We start from the raw sequence: 20,460 nt of genomic DNA on the forward strand, positions 1-20,460 counted from the left end.
GCTATTTAGGTAGCTCAACGATTCATTCCTTAAATAATATTGCCACAGAAAAACTTTTCAGTTCAAATCACGCTCTGCCGCTCCGACAGGGAGCTCTGCTCTGAACACCTGAACGGCCCGTTCTAACAGCTGTTCACCAGCGGTCCAGTCTGTGCCACAGTGACTCCGGACGCACAGTTAATATTAACGAACGCACCCGTAGGTAATGTAGCTGCTGAAGCTAGACCATCATCTCGGAGCAGCAGAGCCTTATTATACATCCATGAGCAGAGCCGACAGGCTGGAAGACTCGAGCACACAGCTCGTACTTCATTATAATATATAAAAAAAGAACACCATGCGTGTCATGATGGCACATAACAGCTCACGGCCGCAGATTACTCCGGGTTTTATGGATTTAGAAAATGTTTTTATTGATTTAAAAAATAGTTGTATGTATTGATTTAAAAAATAGTTGTATGTATTGATTTAAATTGACATGCATCCGCTAAGAAAAATAGTCCGTTGTTACAGTTTTTTAAACAGTCTGAATGAGACGGCTCTCTCTGTGTATTTACACAACTAATGGCTCATCAACCACAGCTCTCTCNAAAAAAAGAACACCATGCGTGTCATGATGGCACATAACAGCTCACGGCCGCAGATTACTCCGGGTCCCAGACCCCCCCATACCCCAAAAATATTTTTATTGCAGATCTACATGAATCACACACAAACGACCTATTTTGGATTAAAAACGGCGAATTTCGCCGAAAGTTGACAAGTTTGCATCACTGTAAGTAGACTAGTCAAATCAGTAGGTATACGGATAATGACACATAGATGCTATTTTTATAAAACTCTTCTACATCAAAACAGGCTTTATAAAACTATGCCTGTGAGAACGTGGGAAAAAGACCCAAAAAGGAGAATGTGTCAGTGTCCATATACCGTCACCTTTTGACTGACATTAATTGAGAAGCACCAAAACTGAGAAGCACCAAAACACTCGGTGATAGACCCTTTACCCTTCTACGTCAAGTGCACACTGGGTAAAGAGCATCAAATAGATTCTCCCCCAACCCGTCCCCTTTCCTCTCTCTGAGGGGATCTTTACTATACCTGCAAACGAATCAAAGTGTCTCTCAAAGGTGGGTAGTTTGTCTACATAAGCATCATCTTCTGACAAGCCAAAGGACAAATAAAGAGACGAACAAACGGCAAAACAAAATACAGAGAGAAAATCAAACCAAGGAAAAAATTACAAAATGTAGAAAATCTGAAAAGCAGTGCACACAAACAATTAATTATGTAGAAAACAAACAAAAGGAATAAGCATATTAAACACAAAGAGAGGGAAATGTCTAAATGAAATGAAACTTAAACTGTAATACAGTCAGTTTAAAATCGTAACTGTTCTGGTGACGTTTACTCCATCAGCTGTGTGGTCTACCAACAAAACCACAATGGATACATTATATTTACATGTAGGGCCATAAAAGAGACTGCTGATAACTGAGCAGCATGTGTGTTACAGTCTGAATGTACTTAAGCTGTTTACTAATCCTTTGTCCGCCCAATCAGTTATGAAAAAAGCAACCTCCAAAAAGGGACTATATTCCTTTTCATATAACTGTTGCTGCCTCCAGATTGTTAATTGATTTAATCTTTTATGACTCAGCCGTGTTAATCTGCCCTAATTTACATCAACAACTCTGCACTGCAATGTCCTACAATCCCAAAATATAAAAAGGTAGATCAATGAGTGTGAAATTGTGTTAAACCATCGATTCCTATAATAAAGGTTTATCGAGACTTACAAACAAATTATTACACCACCCACTCACAATGCTCTTGTAATCTTATTTAAATAAATAGGATATTTTTTTTTACATTTATACCAATTTATCTCCAGATAGTAACAGCTGTCATGCATGGGTTATGCCCAGTATAACTGAATACATCATTCAGTGGATCATAAATGCCAGGAAGCTGTCACCATTTCCAGAAGGAAAAAAATAAATAAATACAAAACTACACTCATTCCACACAAACAAGGAAGGAAAGGGCCGTTGCATAAAATCAATAATGAACTTTTAATAAAAGACATGGAAGAGTTAAATTCAGCTATCACAGGCGTCAGAAGACCGCAGACAGTGACCGCTGAGGGAGCACACACCTGACACGGACACGGAGAGCTCTTTACTGACGGTGGGGGTGGTGGCGGCACTCATGGAGTTGGTGGAAGAGATGGAGGAGGTGCTCTCGGCCCGCGCCAATGGGGCGGCAGGAGGGGGGCTGGCAGAGTGGACCGGCGGGCTGAATGGACCACTCTGAAGGGAGAAAAAGACCGTAGGAGAAAGACAGATTAAAATACATTTATGTTAATCTTACCTGTACCAAAACACTACGTCAACTACAGTAGAAGTGAACATATGATCAACTGCAACACCTACTGCATCTCCTATAGTGGGTTTCCCCGGAGGAAGTTTGGGCCGTGAAGAGGGGCGAGGTGGAGGTGGTGGGGGGGTTGGGTTGACTGACGATGGAGTGGAAGGTCGCACCGGAGAAGAGGAACCTGCAAAACAGAGCAGAGACACATAGAGATGTATTTATAAACCCTACTGTTCTTTTTAGACGCTTCAACATGGCGGAACCAGTGGAGTACAAATGCTAAATAAATGCTGGGTTGACAGAACCTTTATTACACAGATTATTTGGAAATATTTCTTCATGCATACAATGTGATGAAAGAGCATAGCAAAGATACAGACTACGTTTTTATAATATTGTTTAAAAACAGTCAACCTCCTATTTTAGCTGCCTTGAGTATCTGTTCCCTCTCACAATTGACTTTTCCTAAAGCTGCAAACAGACAAAATACATTCTATATGGCTTTCTTTTGAAACACTGGCCAAACTATGATAAATAAATCCACTTGTTTTTAGATATCTTTCTCACACAATTACGTATAATTAAAATGTACCAGAGAAAACATTTTCTATCCTGCATAATGGACGGTTTAAATGTTCATAACATTAGTCAGCCACTCTAACAGAGTTACTGTATGTGAAAAAACTAAAAAAGAAATCCACCAGAGTGAAGTCCCATTAAATATGAGTAAGTCAGAATAACAACCTATGCTATGAGAACATCCAACCCCATCAAAACATAACCTCTTTTCCAGGGATAAATACAATTGCATATTTACTTTTCAGTTTAACAACAAAGCAATACTGCAATCAGCTGAAGGCAAACTCAAAGATGGTGTAATGCTGGTGATACAATCCCTTCTTAACACCAGTCAAAACATCTCTACCTGACTTTATTTGTAGGTACTGTATGGATGGTAATTGATAATAATTGTCACATGGCTGATGATGACAAAGAAATTCACCATGTGCTGTCATAATTCCAGTTTTATATGTGTCTCTCAAACAAAGTTGTTAATATCTAGGTGTGATTTACTTACACAAGCTCCAAATGAACTGTCCTCCATAAACATATATTCTAGTTTGAATCATTGACTGCTCACCGTTATTCGTGCCGCCAGCTCCAGATGTGGGACCCGGTGATGAAACCACTGCCCGATATGTGGGGGGAGGAGGTGGAGGAGGCGTACTCCGACTCCCCTGGTTAGCCTCGGTGGGCGAGGGGAGAGTTTGCCCTCCGTCCTCTTTGGGTTGGGTGACTTCTGTGTTCTCGGCCTGCTCCTCTTGAGACAGGACAAGCGACGGTGGGACAGAGCACGCTGCAGGCTGCTCAGTGGGAGGAGTCACGGCTGGAGGGGTGCTAGCTCTGGGAGCAGGGGCTGGTGGGACGCTGGGGGGCGAGTCCAGAGGAGGGGGAGAGGAAGCGGGAGGGGAGGCAATGTCTTTCGGCGGTGCTGGGGGTGGAGAGGTGGCGAGCGTGGGAGGAATCCTGTCTTCAGGTGTGGGAGGACCTGAGCGGACAGGAAGTGCAGCTGGCTCCTCTGTGGGAGGCGGGGAGATTGGGAGAGGGGGTACAGGTTCGTCTTTTGGGGGAGGGGATGCTGGAAGAGGTGGTGCGGGGTCTTCTGGAGGAAGTGGTGATGCCGGTAAAGGTGGGGCAGGAGATTCAGGTGCAGGCGGGGAGGCTGGTTGAGGAGGCGCTGGTTCTTCTGGGAGAGGCCGCTGCTCACTTGATTCTAAACTAAAGCTGACCCACGAGTCACTCGTTTCCTCGCCAGCAGACGAAGGCTGCTCTGGTCCAAAGATGTTGTCTAAGTCTGCTATAGAGGGCTTTCTGGTGGGGGCGTCGGCTTCTATGGACACTTCTGAAACACAGACAACCAGTGACCAATCAAAGGGTTTGTAGAGGACCTTGGCAAGTTTACACAAAAACATATAACATGACAGACAGGGAAAAGTCGAGCCAGACGTTTAAAGAGAAAGAAGCCACTGAGATGATGTCGAATGTTAGCTTTATCCTGCAGTGACAGTGTAGCCATGAAACTAACAAAGTGGTGTATTTTTTTTAATAGCAATTAGGTTTGTACTAGTTTATGTTTTGTAAGGGTAATGGTTTGTATAATCATAATCTTATTGTGTGATCGCAATGCGTTGGTTTGTATGGGTCACATGGATATGGGCGGCACTCATTCGGATTATAATCACCTGTTGTGTGAGGAGTGTGTGAAAGTGTCGCTGTATTTTTTGTTGAGCACAAACACAACGATTGTTTTGGTTATTAATACAATTTCATTGTTCCCGTTTTAATATGTTGATGATCTAATTTTTTTCATTGAATAAAAAATAAATGTCACCACATTTTGATCTCACCAATTCATTTTTGGATAGCGCGTCAGACAAGTTCAACCAGGCCCGATCTCAGCCTCTCAGCGACTTTGTATGTTTCCTGAAGTTGCCAAAGACAGTGTGATAGCCTAGATGGCAGAAATAGATAAGAAAACCTCTTACCAGCATCATCTGCAGGGGGAGGGCCAGTTGATGGGGCGGGGGGCGGGACAATCTTGGGTGGAAGTGGAGGTGGAGCTGTAAAGCAAATATAAATGTAACAATGATTACTCCCGTTAACCAGTTAAGCCCCGCGGGCGGGGGCAAAACAGAAGATCACTGTCTAGACATGCTTGGATGAAGTGAATTCAATATACGGTGGGCTGCATACAACGACTTATTCTTCAAATGAGAAGTAACATTCCTTAAAAAGTTGGACCCATAGATGAAAGGCCTTACCACACCTGAAAAACAAATCCCAATAGTATTTCACCATGCAGCACAGCACATTCATTCACCACCATGCCAAATGCAAGGAGAAGCCAGTGAGGTAGGATGGGTGCAGTATGGGAGACGGGCACTGAACTTTCCCGTAATAATTAAAAAACAACTCTAAATCTATTGGTTGTGAAATGGCTGATGAAATGACCCAAGCTAGAGCTGGCATTTTGTATGAGAATGAGAAGCAGCCTGTTATTGATCGGTCAGTGTGCAGCTTTGTTTGTTAGTCGGATGATGATCATGAAGTGAGCTGATGGATCTGAGCAGTCATTCCAGGGAGGAGAAGAAGAAGAGCAGCACATTACGCACGTAATTATAAAACTTACTTCCTGTCGGGAAGGATCTTGTCAAAGAGGATTCAGGCTCTGACAGAGGAATCCCCCACGCATCGGACTCAAACACACCCACTGAGTTCAGGAGGGGACAGAACAGGACGAGTCAGGGGCATTAGAGCCAAAACATTTAAAGGGCGTCTAATGCTGCAAAGCTTATGAGACTTAAGTAAGAGGTGAAACAAGATCAGCATGTCAATAAAATATTTCGAAACAGATTATCAGCCTCGGGCACAAACTGTACATAGGATGTGTTGTAACAGCAGAACATCTAAAATACATTTTCATTTATAACTGAAGCAGAATGAAGGATTGCAATTTCATGGCCATGGTGACTTCAGCACTAAATGTGTCTCAATACATGTTTACAACCTTATTCACTAGAACTGATTCTGAAGGCTAAATTCTAAATGATATACCACGACAGGCCGTGGTATATGCTCATTATATCACAGCTAAGGGGCGTGGTTCGGCCCGACGCAAAGCGGAGGGTCGACAACTGCAGGCAATTTGCTTTTCAGCCCAACGGTATACTGTTTTTCTCAGACGCGGAGGGATACTGACTTGTTGTGAAAAGTAACTTACAATTCTACCCGTGGTATACGCTCAGTATATCACGGCTAAGAACCAATCAGATTGCTTGATTTGACTTGTCCGTTTTATAAAGAACAACATTTGCTACACATCTGTCCTAGTCTAAATGCTTTGATAGATTTTTTTTCATTGACTATACTATCTTAGCCCTGCCATGCCATGAGAGCCTAATTTTTCTTAAGGCTTTTTTTACATTTAGCATTTGCCAGCAATAACAAAATAGCTTAACACCCTTTTTCTGGTCGTATAAAATCCAAATATTGCAAGCTTATACATGAATACATTGGTTTAAGCAACCTGCACCTGAGCCTTACAATTGAGTGCAAACTAATGTTTACCCCAACTAAATAATAATTTATATCACACATGCCTACACTTGGATGTTGCCTGACTTGCAGTTGCATAACAGCTAAGAACTCTCTCAGAGTCTAACTCCAACTGGATTGGCTGATAGAGGGTGACAGTGGAGTCTGCATATTAACAAATGCACCGTGAACATTAACATGACTGGTGCCAATTTCAACTTTGACCCGAATGATGACAGATTGAGTAAATCCACAACTGCTCTGTAAGTCTGAGGGAAGAACAGCAGTGTTAGAGAAATTGGTGTGGGGAGGGGGGGGGGGGTATCTGCTTTGACAGCTGAGCAGGGCTTATCTGGCACTCTTGAGACAATAACTGTGTGTTCAGAAAGATATTTTCATTGTGTCACAGTTTGAGAAAAACAACAACACTGGAAACAACTGTCAACACAGACATATTCTAACAACGGACACAAAGACGTAAACAGAATAAATAGACAAAGACACGGATTGACAAAAAACCATGGAGGAGGGTTACCTTCAGTTTTTGATTCTCCAAAGGCTGTATCCAAGGGAGGCCCAAATAAGGCTGTGGTGTCTTCCGAGAACGGTGTCTGTTGAATGCTGCAACACACACACGACATTAGGAGAGCAATTATTGTAAAGAAGGACATTTTAGGAATGAGCAGCAAGTATAGCTTACGTGATCTGATCATGGTACAGGTAGAAAGCATCTTAACACATCAGTATCCCTAGATATACACCTTTTTAAAATCTGCTGAATTTGATCTTGCTTTCACAAATGTATTATGAATTCATTTGGACAATTCTTAACGTGTGGAACCATAAACTACAGCTATTGCAAAAGCTCACAATGGCATGATAAAATAAATAAATATCTTCAATATTTACTACAATTACAAATCATTTTTAGTAGTTATTACAATTTCATTATAAGGGCTGTGCTGTGACAAAACCATGCAGTGTAGAGTAGAACAATGTTCTGTAGTAATGTAGAGTGATACAGGAGGAATATCTAAACATGCAGCTGGACCATGGCTAACGGCACTCAACAGACAACAGCCTCATGTGGACAGTAAAGTCTGGCATCAAACAAACCACAGAAACACATGTAGAGGAAGACTATGATCACCACCATGAACACAAACAGTTATACTAGAAGAACATGCGCTTATGTCCCCGCAGCACACAAAGCAGCACAGTGTTGTTTGGTAGATAAACACAGTGACAGTTCTGTGGATGCACTGAAGCCTCAAGAGGGCCTCCGACAAAACAAACAATGTTTGTCCCAGACATCTTGTATTTTTGTGGGAAGGCAAAGGTTCGGCGAAATCTAAAACAAAATCGGGGTGTGTTTTTATGCCATTATGTTAGAACTAACGCATAAGATAATCTCTCGGCCTTTAGTTAAGACAAGGGTATTACCTAATGTTGTTCCCTTCTTTCTATGGTAGCATGAATTTATTACATGTAGCACACTGTTGTGTGCTACATGTAATATATTTGTAATAATAATAATAGATTTATTTTGTTAGCACTTTCACAGGTGCTCAAAGACGCTTTACAGATATAGCGAAAAGAAAAGAACAACAAATAAATATAGTTAAAGTTAAAGTCACACAGTAATGAAGACAAATAAATGATGACATGACATAACTACTGTAACCTGCCAGGAATATCCCCACTAACATCACCTCCATTAGCTTGTACACTGCAGATATACTGCACATCTTTACAATAAAGGTTCATCTTTTAACAGCACAGAACAGTAAAATGAAGCCGGGTTAATCTGTGAATTTAGCACACACTTTAACAGTTTTTAATATTCTTAAAATAGGTTGGATTAATAGGTACCTCATAAAACCCCTTTTCACAAATTCTAAGGGAAATAGGTTTCTGTTGTCAGAGAAGAGTGAGGGTCATACCTGGGGGGTTGTGGTGCTGGAGCTGGTGTTGGGGCCACAGTGGGTAGAGTTGGGGACACAGTGGGTAAAGTAGGGATGATGCGCCTCGGTCTGGCAATCTCTTCCCCTGGAACTACAATTAAATATGTTTACCGCATGTGTTCTCGATCACATTCTCTGTAATTCACCATATTTAAATATGTACGTGTCCTAAGGTGCAACAAGATTGATACTTACTGGATGTGTTCCTTTTCAAACCCTGAAACATGAACAAATTACAGTAAAATGTAAAAAATAAAGACACAAAATAGCAACAGTCACGCACAAGTACAACGTTGTAATAATTCCAATAATATAACTGTCTTTAATGTAACTAGAATCAGCATCCTACATAGCCCCATTTAAGCAAAGAACACTGCAAATTCACAGAAAACATAACATGTAGTTGAATGGCAGATCAAAGACACATTTATTTTTGATATAAAAAGCCACATAGGTTTTAAAAGAACATTGATGTAGGTTCTACAGTGTTGAAGGTCAGAGAGGGAACTACAGCCTCAGGTTTATTTAATCTGATGAGACTACCTGACCAGCTACATAGGCCACACACAGGCCACACACAGGCCACACACAGGCCACACACACACACACACACACACACACACACACACACACTCCCAGATTCAATACCGAAATCCTTGTTTGACACACACACACACACAACCACACACACACACACACACCACGACACACACACTCCCCACCACACACACAACACACACACACACACAACACACACACCACAACACACACAACACACACACACACATTAACACACACAGTAACACACACAGTAACACACACATTAACACACACACGAACACACACATTAACACACACATTAACACACACAGTAACACACACAGTAACACACACAGTAACACACACACACACACACACACAGTTGTTCTAAAGCAATAACTTAGACTTTATTAGACAGCAGAGAAATAAGAAGAAATAAAGGGTACGTACAATAAAGGTTATCGTCTTGACACAAAAAACAGGGACACTTGTAGCACTTGGCCGACATGCTTTATAAAGTGATTATTTGAACACTGTATATTCAGTGAAATATGGCACAGCGAGTGCTTACAAATCACATCAGTTACATCATATGGAACAGGAAAGATATCTATTAGCTATAAGAGATGCAGTTTAAATTAAAGAGACCAAGGTATTCCAGTAATAATAACATTGTTACATTAGAAAATGGCAACTGCTGCTTGCAGTCAGCCAACTGCGCTGTAAGCAGTGGTTTGAGGTGTCAGAGCCACAAATAAATATTGGAAAGCTTTCAAAACATGCTTTGAAGTCTTAAAAAGCCACCCCTGGTACTAGAGAAGGCGTGAGCCTGATAAAGTTCAAATGTGAGAAAGTAAAAAAAGGAACGAGTTCTGTTGTTGGAGAGGCAACAGCACCATCATATTGCCTCTCCAGCTGAGATCTTAAACACCCTCGTCTTTAGGTTTGTATGAATTCACCATGTGAGGAACACAAGAGGCCAAGAAAGGCAGATTGCAGATAAGGGCAGAGAGGAGGAGAGACAGCAGCAGATGAGAGAAGAAGACACGACGATGGGGAGTGACTGAAGTAAGACATCAAAGGGTCCAACTGTCAAAAGTGCAAATGTTCTCCCACTACAGAGACCTCGCAAGAAACCATTCAAGATCAAAACAAGCACACTACTGATCTTGAGAATCTAGGAGTATTTCTTTTTTGGTGTAAATATTTATTTATTTACCGTATATACCTTTAAATATTAATGTCAAAACAAATGAGTTGACAGTTTTGACCCACGCCTCAGCCACTGAACCCATCTACGAATGTCCTGTCTTATTTAATCGAATCTAAGAACAGGGTGAGGAGCAGAAGTGTACGGGAAGTATGTGACATTATTTGTATCTAACCCCAGGGAGCGGTGGAAAAGGACACTTACCGGGCTACGTCTCTGTGACCAGCAAAAAGGAAGAGAGAAGAGACACCTGGTCAGAGAGTGACAAATCAGTACAGATCACATCATATGACGAAAAGAGTAGGGGCCTGGTCGCACAGATTGGGGGATAAGATGCAGAATTACAGAAACATCTTATTGCAGCAGAACTGAACTGTTTGGTAATCGGGTTAAGACCTGATCCTTACTTCCCAAAATCTTAAATAACCTCTCTCCTACTTCCACTTTTTTCCCAGGTACTGTTTCACCATGATAATGTTTTTCTCTTCTTTTTTTTTAAATATCCCTTTAAAAAGGATCTTTGTATTTCTTGCAGATGTTCTCAACACCTCCCACTCACCTGTCTTGAAGTTAAGTGCTATTTATCGTATTTGCTTGTTAGGTGTTACTGTAGGGTAACATACAGAACAGATGATGAGCCATGTTGGATTGAGTATTTAAGATGTTCCAACATGAAATAAAGCAAGTTATGAATTGCTTATTTAATACCAAATTGGGAAAAATTATACCTCAGATTAAGTCTTAAGTCTTAACTTAAGACTTAAGATAGGAGGTATCTGTAATCGCCCCAGGACGATAAAATGTCCATAGGATTTGTGAGCATAAATGCAGGTAGTTAAATAAGTCCTGGATAATACGGGTATAAAGAATAGCCAAGTCTGAACTTAAACTCATCTGTGTGTTTATGTTTATGCTGTCATCTTTTTTGTCTGTTTATGGTGAGAAAAAGGGTAAAGGGTAAAGATTCAAGGCCTTCAGATAAATTGTGTTTTTTGCCTGAATTTTCAATGTCATCTGTGAACCTGCTGTTACTGAATATTATCCAAATGCTCTCTAATTTCTATCTTCATCTCTATCCTTGTTCCTTTTTATGATCATGTTTTTGTTTAAACCAATGTCATTTTTGCCGTTTAATCCTTTTAAGTTTCTTTTCATTTTCTCTTCTCTCCCATCTGCCCCTCTTTGGTCTCTTTGATTGAAATCTCTCCATCTGCCTGCGTCACCTCCGTCGCATCCACCCTCTCTCCCCTCCATCTCTTACTCTTGTTCCAGTTGTGCAGTGAGCCATGAGTGATTAAAGTGATGCAACAAAGGGGTGGGACTAGCTGGTGGAAGGGATTCAATTCATTGGGTAAACTGATGCAGGACACTGCGCAACTCTGTTCGTCATAACCAATCATCATCTCCCTGCCGTAAGTAAACAGGAAGAACAACAGGAAGTGTTCAGAGTTAAACACAGTGACCTTTGAGCCCGTCAGGGAATCACATTGGTCTCTGCACACAGATAGTTGTTTACAAATGTGTGATATATTTGAAATCATAAGAGCATATTATTTGTCCTGGTTATTTAAAAAAAAAAATATATATATATGTTGCATCTCTGTTTTTGGTGCTGGAGATATAACACATTTTGTAACTGAGGCAGGTCATATCTGAACAGTGTAGTCTTGGCTGTAAAGTGACCGACCTCACCTAAGGGGAATCTTTGTCGAAACATAGAGCAGGCTACAGCAATGGCACATATTATACAATATGACAAATTCATTATAAAAATAGGATGTTTGTCCTCAAGTTCAAGCCTTTGTTGTTAAAATGCTGGCACAAAATAAAACAGAGGAGAATTATATGTGAAAACACGATATATATTTTTTGTTTCTATCCTCTTAACTCCATCCCTGACCTTTTCCTCGCCTACTCCACTGCTTGTAGTTGTGACATTTGGAATGTAAAAAACTCAAACTTGACTCTAGGACCAATTAAAATCTGATGTAAGACATCTTAGTCAGTGGAAAAAACATTGCTCGAGGCAAATAAAATCAACACGTGCCAATTGAATGCTGAGCAGTCGAACACATGCACATGCATTAATGTGCCTATAAATAACACTACATTGACACACACTCACACCAATAATAAAGCCTTAAGTTATTACTAACTGGTCCTTTGTAGTTCTATTTTTGGCAACACACATGAGCAAAAACTCAACATAGTAGAATCTATCAACAAGAAAAACACACACACAACAGCATGCAAGGCAAAATGCTTACCGGACTCTTCTACAAAGGTTTGCATTATTAGAGGCAGCAAAAGAATGAGAAAAAAAAGAGAAATAAAAAAAAGGGAGGGCATTCAGAATGTAGACAGCCATCAACATCAACTGCAATCATTAATACAGACAGATGAATCTGGCGTAGTAGTATGTACTCATCACACCACCTACACATTCCCCAGTATTCCTCATACCATGATGTGAACAGCTAATCCTGGCCTAGGTTTGCTGTGAAATAAGCTGTTAACCTGCATCATCATGTCCCTCTTTCCAGCCTGTGTGTATATATGCATAATTCATGCAGAATATGCAAAATATTTCCATATGAACTAAGCTCATTCAGTCCAATAAATATAAAACTAAGTTTCTAGGTATGTCCAACACTTCGAATCTGTCTGCTTGTCATTTTTGACATATTGATACATGCAGAAACCCAACGTCAAGAGGGAATCTCAATGATATTCAAATGGGCTGTTTTGAAGTGTAGGTCTTACTTTGAAAATAACAGCCAAGACCTAAATGTTTTAGTCTGGGATAAAAGTTCTCCTGGATCACTTCAAGGAAAAGGAAGTAAAAGGAAACAAGCAGAAAGAAGCAGTTTGCTTTTGGAGACCTGTTTACATTTGGCCTGTCTTCCTCTTTTGATTGGGATATGTTATTGTCAGTCCATAGCCAAGGTAACGCAAAGTAACCAGGGACTCCGAGTGACGAGTGACTTGTGTAATGTATGCATGGGGGTAAAGCTCTGCCCTGGCAAACGTGATGCTAATTTGAAATGGTAGAGGTAAATAAAGGTAATTGTGTAATCACGACTACAGGCCAGTCATTTTAATGTCCTGAGTTTGGTAAATATTCATTAGATTATTTTTAACTGATGTTTCAGATGTTAAAATAAGAAAACTGCAACCTTCAAATATTGAATTATTAGTTCACTTGTTTCAAATTTTAAGGATGAATCCATGATGAGAGTTATTCTTAATGATTTAATGTTCATCGATCGACCAATCACAAACTACTCAATATGGCCAAAACCACTAATGTCTCCAATGTATTACGCACATGAACGCAAACACTACCAGCATGGAACATCCTTCACACCTGATCAGGTTAACGGAGCCAGTGGGTGAGCACACAGAAGCTGGATTAAATTATTGAGTCCAGAAGATCAAATGACCACAAGCCATCTCACTGTACAGCAGACTGACACACAGGTCCATTGTGCCCACTTTCCTACCTGAATTATTCAAGACGGCGGCCAAGCTAACTGTCCTCACTGAAGAAGAAAGGAATTGTGGGTAAGTGAGGGAGGCCAAACCCTGTTTTGGAGTCCTAATGCCGATAACAGGCAATTTGAAGGGGATGTGTGCTTTGATGTGGACTCAATAACTGAGCTGCAACACTAAACGGACTACACAAGACAACACAGCTCAAATATCAGAAGGCCCAAAAATGAGCCGTGTGGAACTAAAACTATCATATAAAACAGCTGAACTGACTCAAAAATACAGGGAGATGGATTGGTAATCAGTCTAAGGCTCAAACCAGACATACATAATGACATATTATGACATAATGCCAACAAAACAATAAATTAAGCAAAACAAAACAGTCGGATAAAGTAGAATACAAATGTACAAAAGGAGGTTTAGCTCAGCAGAAACTAGAAAGACATGCACTGAAAAATCTTAACAAACAAAATATATCTTGATAAAATGCAGTTAAAGGAAGAAAAAGCAAAAGTGATTAGCACATGCACTTAACATCCATCTTAACACAGGCGTGTGTTAATGAAAGCCAGCAGTGAGAGGCAGTGAGGTCAGAGCTACTCACCATAGGAGACGGGGACAGGGCGATGTTGCCTATGGAGGCTTTGAGCTCGTCGACCGAGGGCACCGCGACGACATGATTTGACGGCAGCGGCTTGATCTTGATTTTAAATTTTTTCCTGTGGTCCTCCTCTCCTTCCGACTCATCAGAGGAAAAGAAGTGTGTCTTTTTGGTGGTGGGCGGTGGTGCAGAGTCAAGGAAAAAACAAAGTTCCCTACCTTAAACTGTCCAGGATTTACATGACCCAAATCACAATTTAAATGTATATGTTTTTGTAATTTAACTTTGTATACTTTCACGTTAGTATTCCATATTCCTAATCATTGTCCATACTTGTATTGAATGTTTAAATGATTGTCCTCCTGCAAGAGAAACAAAAACAACCTCTTTGCAATTCTAGACAAGACCTAATACAAATATTGACTTGATTTTGGTGCCCACAGGCCGATAGTGTCTCTAAATCAAATACAATTGTCCACCCACTGAGGAGCTAATTGCAAAGGGATGAATACAGTATTGCCAGCATAACAAACAGAGAATCACCTCTGCTCAATATGAGCTGGCAGGCTGGTTAATCAGTACATTGATCAGAGTGATATTTCCACGTATCAGAGATACGTATGAGGCTTTTCTCAAACACTAATCTATGACTTCCTGTTGGAGTCTGGAACACCAATGACTCATTGTAACAGTGTTACGTGCTGCTCCGTCTAACTGATTTAGACCTTTGTTAATTCAATGTTTTCAAGCTTTGATAAGGACTCAAAACACATCCTCATCACTCTATTTTAAGTTGTGTTTTGACTTTCGAGATCCCTGTGAAACACAAGGAAATTATTTTTTAGATGCGACTCCACTGATTTGGAAACTCCAGCAGAATAGAGAGGCGAGGTCCCTCCCCTTCCGGTGGACCTCCATGGGACCTTATTTCGGAAAAAGTATGTATTGAAGTCAATGGAGAGAGAACCCAAAAAACGATTCCGTTTGAATTGTGCCACGAATTACACATATGATGTTTGTCAATTTAAAAGATAATTTTTCAAGCCAATTTTTTTTAAATGTGTTGTAAAACTGTGAAGTAACACTTTTTTTGTGTGAAACGCTCAATAAACTACATCTCTGGTCTCGCACCACCCACCAAGACGGCCGTCACGTTAGCACATTTCACTTCTTTCTTTCAGAATGAGCAGAAAAGTATTAAAAGAGGTGAAAATCACCACAAGTCTGGGCATGTTTAGAGCTGTACATACACACAAGGGGAGTTAGTCGGTTCCGTAAGAGCCAGCATGCGGGACCGGGATTGTGGGATTTGTAGTCTTTCTAGTTGCGTATTTTTCATAGTCTTATATTTCAACAGTTTTAAGACAAACTGTGACTTTTTTAACAAACATCATATGTGTAATTCATGGCACAATTCAAACGGGATCGAAAGATACGTTTTCTCTCTTCATTGACTTCAATACATAATTTTTCCGAAATAAGGTCCCATAGGTCGGAAGTAGATGGGCGTGACTTCGCCTCTCTATCGGAGAGAATGAGATTTACTACGCAAACTGATGTCAGTAGACTTAGTTCACAAATCCCGTACTAACAATGGAAGCGACCCACTTTTGTGACCCAACATAGCTTGGCTAGAAAAATAGACAAATTGATTGTGTTAAATGACAAATGAAGCAGTGCAGAGGATATCTCCCTCTTCGGACTCCTCCTCAGGTCTGAGGCTGTAGCCTTCGTCGTCCACCTCAGGAGAGTTCTGGAACACAAAGTATAAATCTCTTTAGATGTTTGTTGGATGTTTTGAGTTACACGCTGCAATGAATTTAGTTGTATGCCGATAAAATACTAACAGACAAATAGCAGTTGGTTCAAGGAGTAGCACAAGTTAATTAGGCACGAAACATGACCAAGTGCATATTGATAATGTCATAATCTCTAGCTAAAATCCATGTGAGAATATATCAAACATTCAACCAGATATACAGTGCTACAGTATGTGGAACTACTTTTAAACATGCTTTTTCCACATTTAGTCAATAACACATTTTACAATAATATGGATAAACACTGTAAGGTCAATCAATGCAGATGAAAACAAAGCAGCAGTCGTGGAAACTGAGCTAAAAAGCTGTTAATAATTGTCCTATTACTTACATATCTTTCCCAGTCAATATCTTCGTAGAAGCCATTAAGGGCCCCGTTAGCCTTTTTCTGAGACTGAGAGGAGAGAGAAACTTTGATTAAAACCCCAGCAGACAGAGAAGGTACAGTATATTCTGTGCCATAACTGGATGTGTGTCTTTGCTAGCTACTATTTAAGGAAACTACGGCGTAGCTAATACCGGCCTATAAACCCTGATCCTGTGTACTCTGGCTGTCATGTGAGACTGTTCCACAGTCGTCCTTTCAGAGGCCCTAATTTGTTCCCCGTTTCATCCGCCTGGTCACTATTGACCTAATAATGGCGATGATTAGTGTTATTATCCAACATGATGCAAATTGTCCAACAGTGCTGGATAATATTTCAGGACGTTGGTCTTTTCAAGCTTCACCAAAGGACTCTTTAGTTTGGTGCGTTTTTTGCTAATAATAGTTGCTGATAGTCAAAACAGCAACACTGAGCGACAGATGAGTTTAAGAACGTACACTGATGCCTATAACCAGCCTAATCTCTAAACTCTAGTCTAGACTTAACTAGAAATTAATATACTTAAAAGGACTAGGGACTAGGGTTCAGTACCGATTCAACTTCCTGGGGTTCCTGGCAAGTATAAAGAACACAGAAAATAAAATGAACCTCACAATTAGCAGACTTGATTTCCTCCAGTAATATTCATGTCAAATTAAAGTTTACAAATATATGAATTGGCTGATATGTATTACCGTACATTTGTTCTGTTACTTACGCCGCTGTCTCTGTCTGGGGACCCCCTGTGAGAGTTTAAAGAACCAGAGAGATGAAAGGAGAGCATGAAAGTCACTTCCCATATGAGCTCTTCATTTGAAAATCAAGTGCTTTGCCACAGTAATTAGTCAAGCCAAAATATTTTAAAAAGCGGTATTCAAAGAAAACCTTTTCAAGCCACTTTACCCACACGCTAATTCACTCAAACGTCACAGCACACAAACATTTAGCAGCATGACATATACGGCTTAAAAAACACCCCTGTAAAATGATCTTTGTTACAGAGGTTTTGCAAGCTCACTATGTGCTTTTTCAAACTGTTCAAAGCCTTATTTCAATCCTGCTTTATTTATATAATAATTAAACAAATCTGCCATGATAAGTATAGTAAATATTTCAGCTAAGTGTAAAGAAGCAATTTCCCAAGCAGTGTATATTTAAGGTATGCCTATTATTCTGTAAATCAATAGTACCATATGCCACATAAGATTAATACTGGGAGTTTTACAAATTGATTAATACAATACAAAATCCACTGTAGCTCATAATTGACAGGTATACTCTGAAACTGTGCCTGTTCAATGGAAGCAGCCGTCTAACATTCATTTGACAAGACCTATACTTAATACTAATCCTGTAATGGCTCTTACGTATTTTCATTTCATCATTTCATTCTGCTGTAATGTATATGGACACTACTCAAATTCCGAGGTTTAAGCCAGCTCCACAGAATAGCCCCACTGTGAATACTTTCAACAGTAGAAGGACTAATGTGCTCTGTGTTCATACAGTGAAGGACTTACGTGGAGTCATTGTCCTTCTCTTTCTTCCGTATCCCAAAGGCCTTCCTGGTACGTTTTTTCAATCCTGAGAAAAAACAAGAGAAAAAAGGCGAATTAGAGACACCAAGGGCATGACTAAAAGGTGGTGTATGTAGGTGGGTTAAAGGGTAGGTGGTGTCAGCTGCGCCTCATCTGTCATCCAGGAGATTAAAGAGGACGTTTTTATGTATTATTGAGTGACTGGCTGCATCGCTGTCAAGGCAAACACTGTCTTTCAGAACTAAAAATGGGTTCACGGTAAACCCAGATGGACAGACAGCCTTGCAATTCTCAAGGCACTTTTTTGAAATGAAATATCAGTACTGCCAAAATCAATGTGCTAAGATTTGAACAACACTGCAGGAGCTACTGTATGGTGCACAAATCTGTTGTAGGACACACAGCTGTAAATATACAAAACTTCAATCAATAATGCCAAAAAAAGTGTGAGACGTCATTGACACGTAACTACCCGTGGATCATTTCACTAATGGAGCTGCTCACTGACTGAAAGTAAGTACCGATAATGGCTCTGTTGTTGAGCAACAAGTGAGAGAGGTAGGTTAAGAAACGGTTTAGAAGATTTAAGGAATAAAGTCTTGAATGCAAAGTCTGGACTTTAAAAAAGGCAATTAAATTGTATTCTGTAAGGAAATGGATGGTATGAACATCCAAACCTATTTGTGTGCATTGTAGAAACAACCTTACAAAGAAAAAGAAAAACATTTCTCTTCCCCTTATTTTACACTCCATTTTCTATCAGTGAAAGATTTGCAGATTTTGTGTGTTTGTTCTAGCTTTTGGCATCATCTTTCTTATCGTTTTGCTGCACTGTCATGGATGTACTGAAGTGATAACAGAAGTTTAAAGCAAATTTTTTTTTTAAAATAAGTTAAAATGGACCTTTATTGATCCCCGTAGGAAAATCCCCCAAAATGCCATTGTTTTGAACTGGAGCAATGTATTTTAGTACTATAGTACTATTAAATGCTATATTTTTCAGTGGTCTGATCCCACTCCTTTCATTCACACAGTAAGTGTGGTTATACGTCTATATAGCTTCATGTTTAAAAAAGAAATACTCAATCATGTACTATTTCATTCAAAGGAATTCAATCGCAATACAAATCTAGTTTATTCCAGCTTCACTACAGATCCAATATGATTACTTTTATTAATTGTACTGTACACATATGTCAAACAACAATTTCTTAAATGCTCTGCCTTATTCTTACCCAAGATGAAAGCCCAGTTGTCCCCCTCCATTTTTTTTCTAAGAATTCCTCGACTCTCATTCTTCCTCGCCTGGTTCTGAACTCATCACATCATCTCATGAACAACCTAGCTCCTCCTTACACCACAGGCAGGTTCACACTGAGCCTTAGAGCAGGAACCTGATGCTCACACACACACACACACACACACACACACACACACACACACACACACACACACACACACACACACACACACACACACACACACACACGTTCTTGATCTGTGTCTGGTACTCAAATTCAACGGCAGAGACTTCACTCATAAATAAAAGACAAATGTCATAATTTCTTTCATTTGATGCAATTTTTTTACTACTCAAATCTGTTCACGGTGTTTTCCACCTTGAATCCGACCATTGTGAATAAAATCTCCAACTTTAGAGAAAAATAACCCACATACATAAATATAGAACGACGGCACATTCCCAAAATACAGGCTTGTCCCTTTATACACAAAGATATGCACACACGTCCTCACAGAGCATATGGAGACACATGCACGCACCTCAAGAAAAAGAGCCTGATGAATATTTATGGGAGAAGATCAGGTGTTTGGAAACAGCATCTGCTTTATATCAGCCACCAAAGTTATCCGAGCCATTCAATACATGCCAAATACCTTCAAGTATTTTTGTGAGGAAAAAAAACGTATTTACGGAGAGTGCTGGAACTGTCATACAGTTTGTGGGGGTCTGAGTATGTGTTGTTTGGACATTCTGTTGTATATTACAGAAACAAAGAAATGTGCACACAGACAGACACCTCTTCATAAGTGAGACCAAGTGTTATGCCTCAAACTAATGAAGGACTCATTCCTGTAAGGCCAGACTAAAGATTGTCTTCTTTTATGCTATGGTTTGACGGCTTCCAGGTTTACAGCTGTGTTAATGAAAGAGTATTTTGTTTGAACGGGACGGGGTCCACATGGCAGCTGTACCCTGGCTACAGAAAGTATGCAATACATGGGATTAAAATCTGCATAATTATTTCACTTTTAATTAGTTTTATTGTTTGTTTGTCTTGTGGGTCCATTGAGTATCGTTTAACTTAATGGCACTGAAACACTTGATAGACTGCTTAAAGATATGAAAAAAACAGGCCTAGGTGCAGCAACTGACAAGAGCTCTTTTCCTGCATATCTGTCCTTAAAGTGCCCATTTTCTTCTGTTCTATTTGGCTATG

The 20,460-nt window shown here is 40.0% G+C and overlaps 1 protein-coding gene across 1 annotated transcript; it reads right to left on the reverse strand.

Annotated features, from left to right (window-relative positions):
- Nucleotides 1–987: 987 nt before the first annotated feature.
- Nucleotides 988–19,288, reverse strand: LOC104948842 (SH3-containing GRB2-like protein 3-interacting protein 1). The gene is made up of 17 exons (XM_010775061.1): nucleotides 19,237–19,288; nucleotides 17,984–18,047; nucleotides 17,182–17,206; nucleotides 16,430–16,492; nucleotides 15,968–16,031; nucleotides 14,282–14,460; nucleotides 12,450–12,458; nucleotides 10,387–10,398; nucleotides 8,628–8,649; nucleotides 8,412–8,523; nucleotides 7,004–7,089; nucleotides 5,564–5,644; nucleotides 4,920–4,994; nucleotides 3,515–4,276; nucleotides 2,436–2,557; nucleotides 2,159–2,312; nucleotides 988–1,161 (listed from the first exon to the last, which is right to left on the reverse strand). Exons 1-17 carry the CDS (start codon nucleotides 19,265–19,267, stop codon nucleotides 1,004–1,006), a joined length of 2,019 nt encoding a protein of 672 aa, XP_010773363.1. The 5' UTR covers nucleotides 19,268–19,288; the 3' UTR covers nucleotides 988–1,003.
- Between the last annotated feature and the right edge of the window lie 1,172 nt (nucleotides 19,289–20,460).

This window comes from Notothenia coriiceps, unplaced genomic scaffold, assembly GCF_000735185.1.
Source record: "Notothenia coriiceps isolate Sejong01 unplaced genomic scaffold, NC01 NC01_scaffold00015265, whole genome shotgun sequence".
Lineage (NCBI taxonomy): Eukaryota > Metazoa > Chordata > Actinopteri > Perciformes > Nototheniidae > Notothenia > Notothenia coriiceps.

Bases quoted from the DNA above. Each gene is read 5' to 3' on its own strand.
- LOC104948842 (XM_010775061.1), bottom strand. From the start codon at position 19,267: ATGGAGGGGGACAACTGGGCTTTCATCTTGG. The intron at 7,090-8,411 runs GTATGACCCTCA...TGTGTGTTGCAG, and splicing joins CCAGCACCACAACCCCCCAG to CATTCAACAGACACCGTTCT. The intron at 5,645-7,003 runs GTAACCCTCCTC...TCCTGAACTCAG, and splicing joins TGGAGAATCAAAAACTGAAG to TGGGTGTGTTTGAGTCCGAT.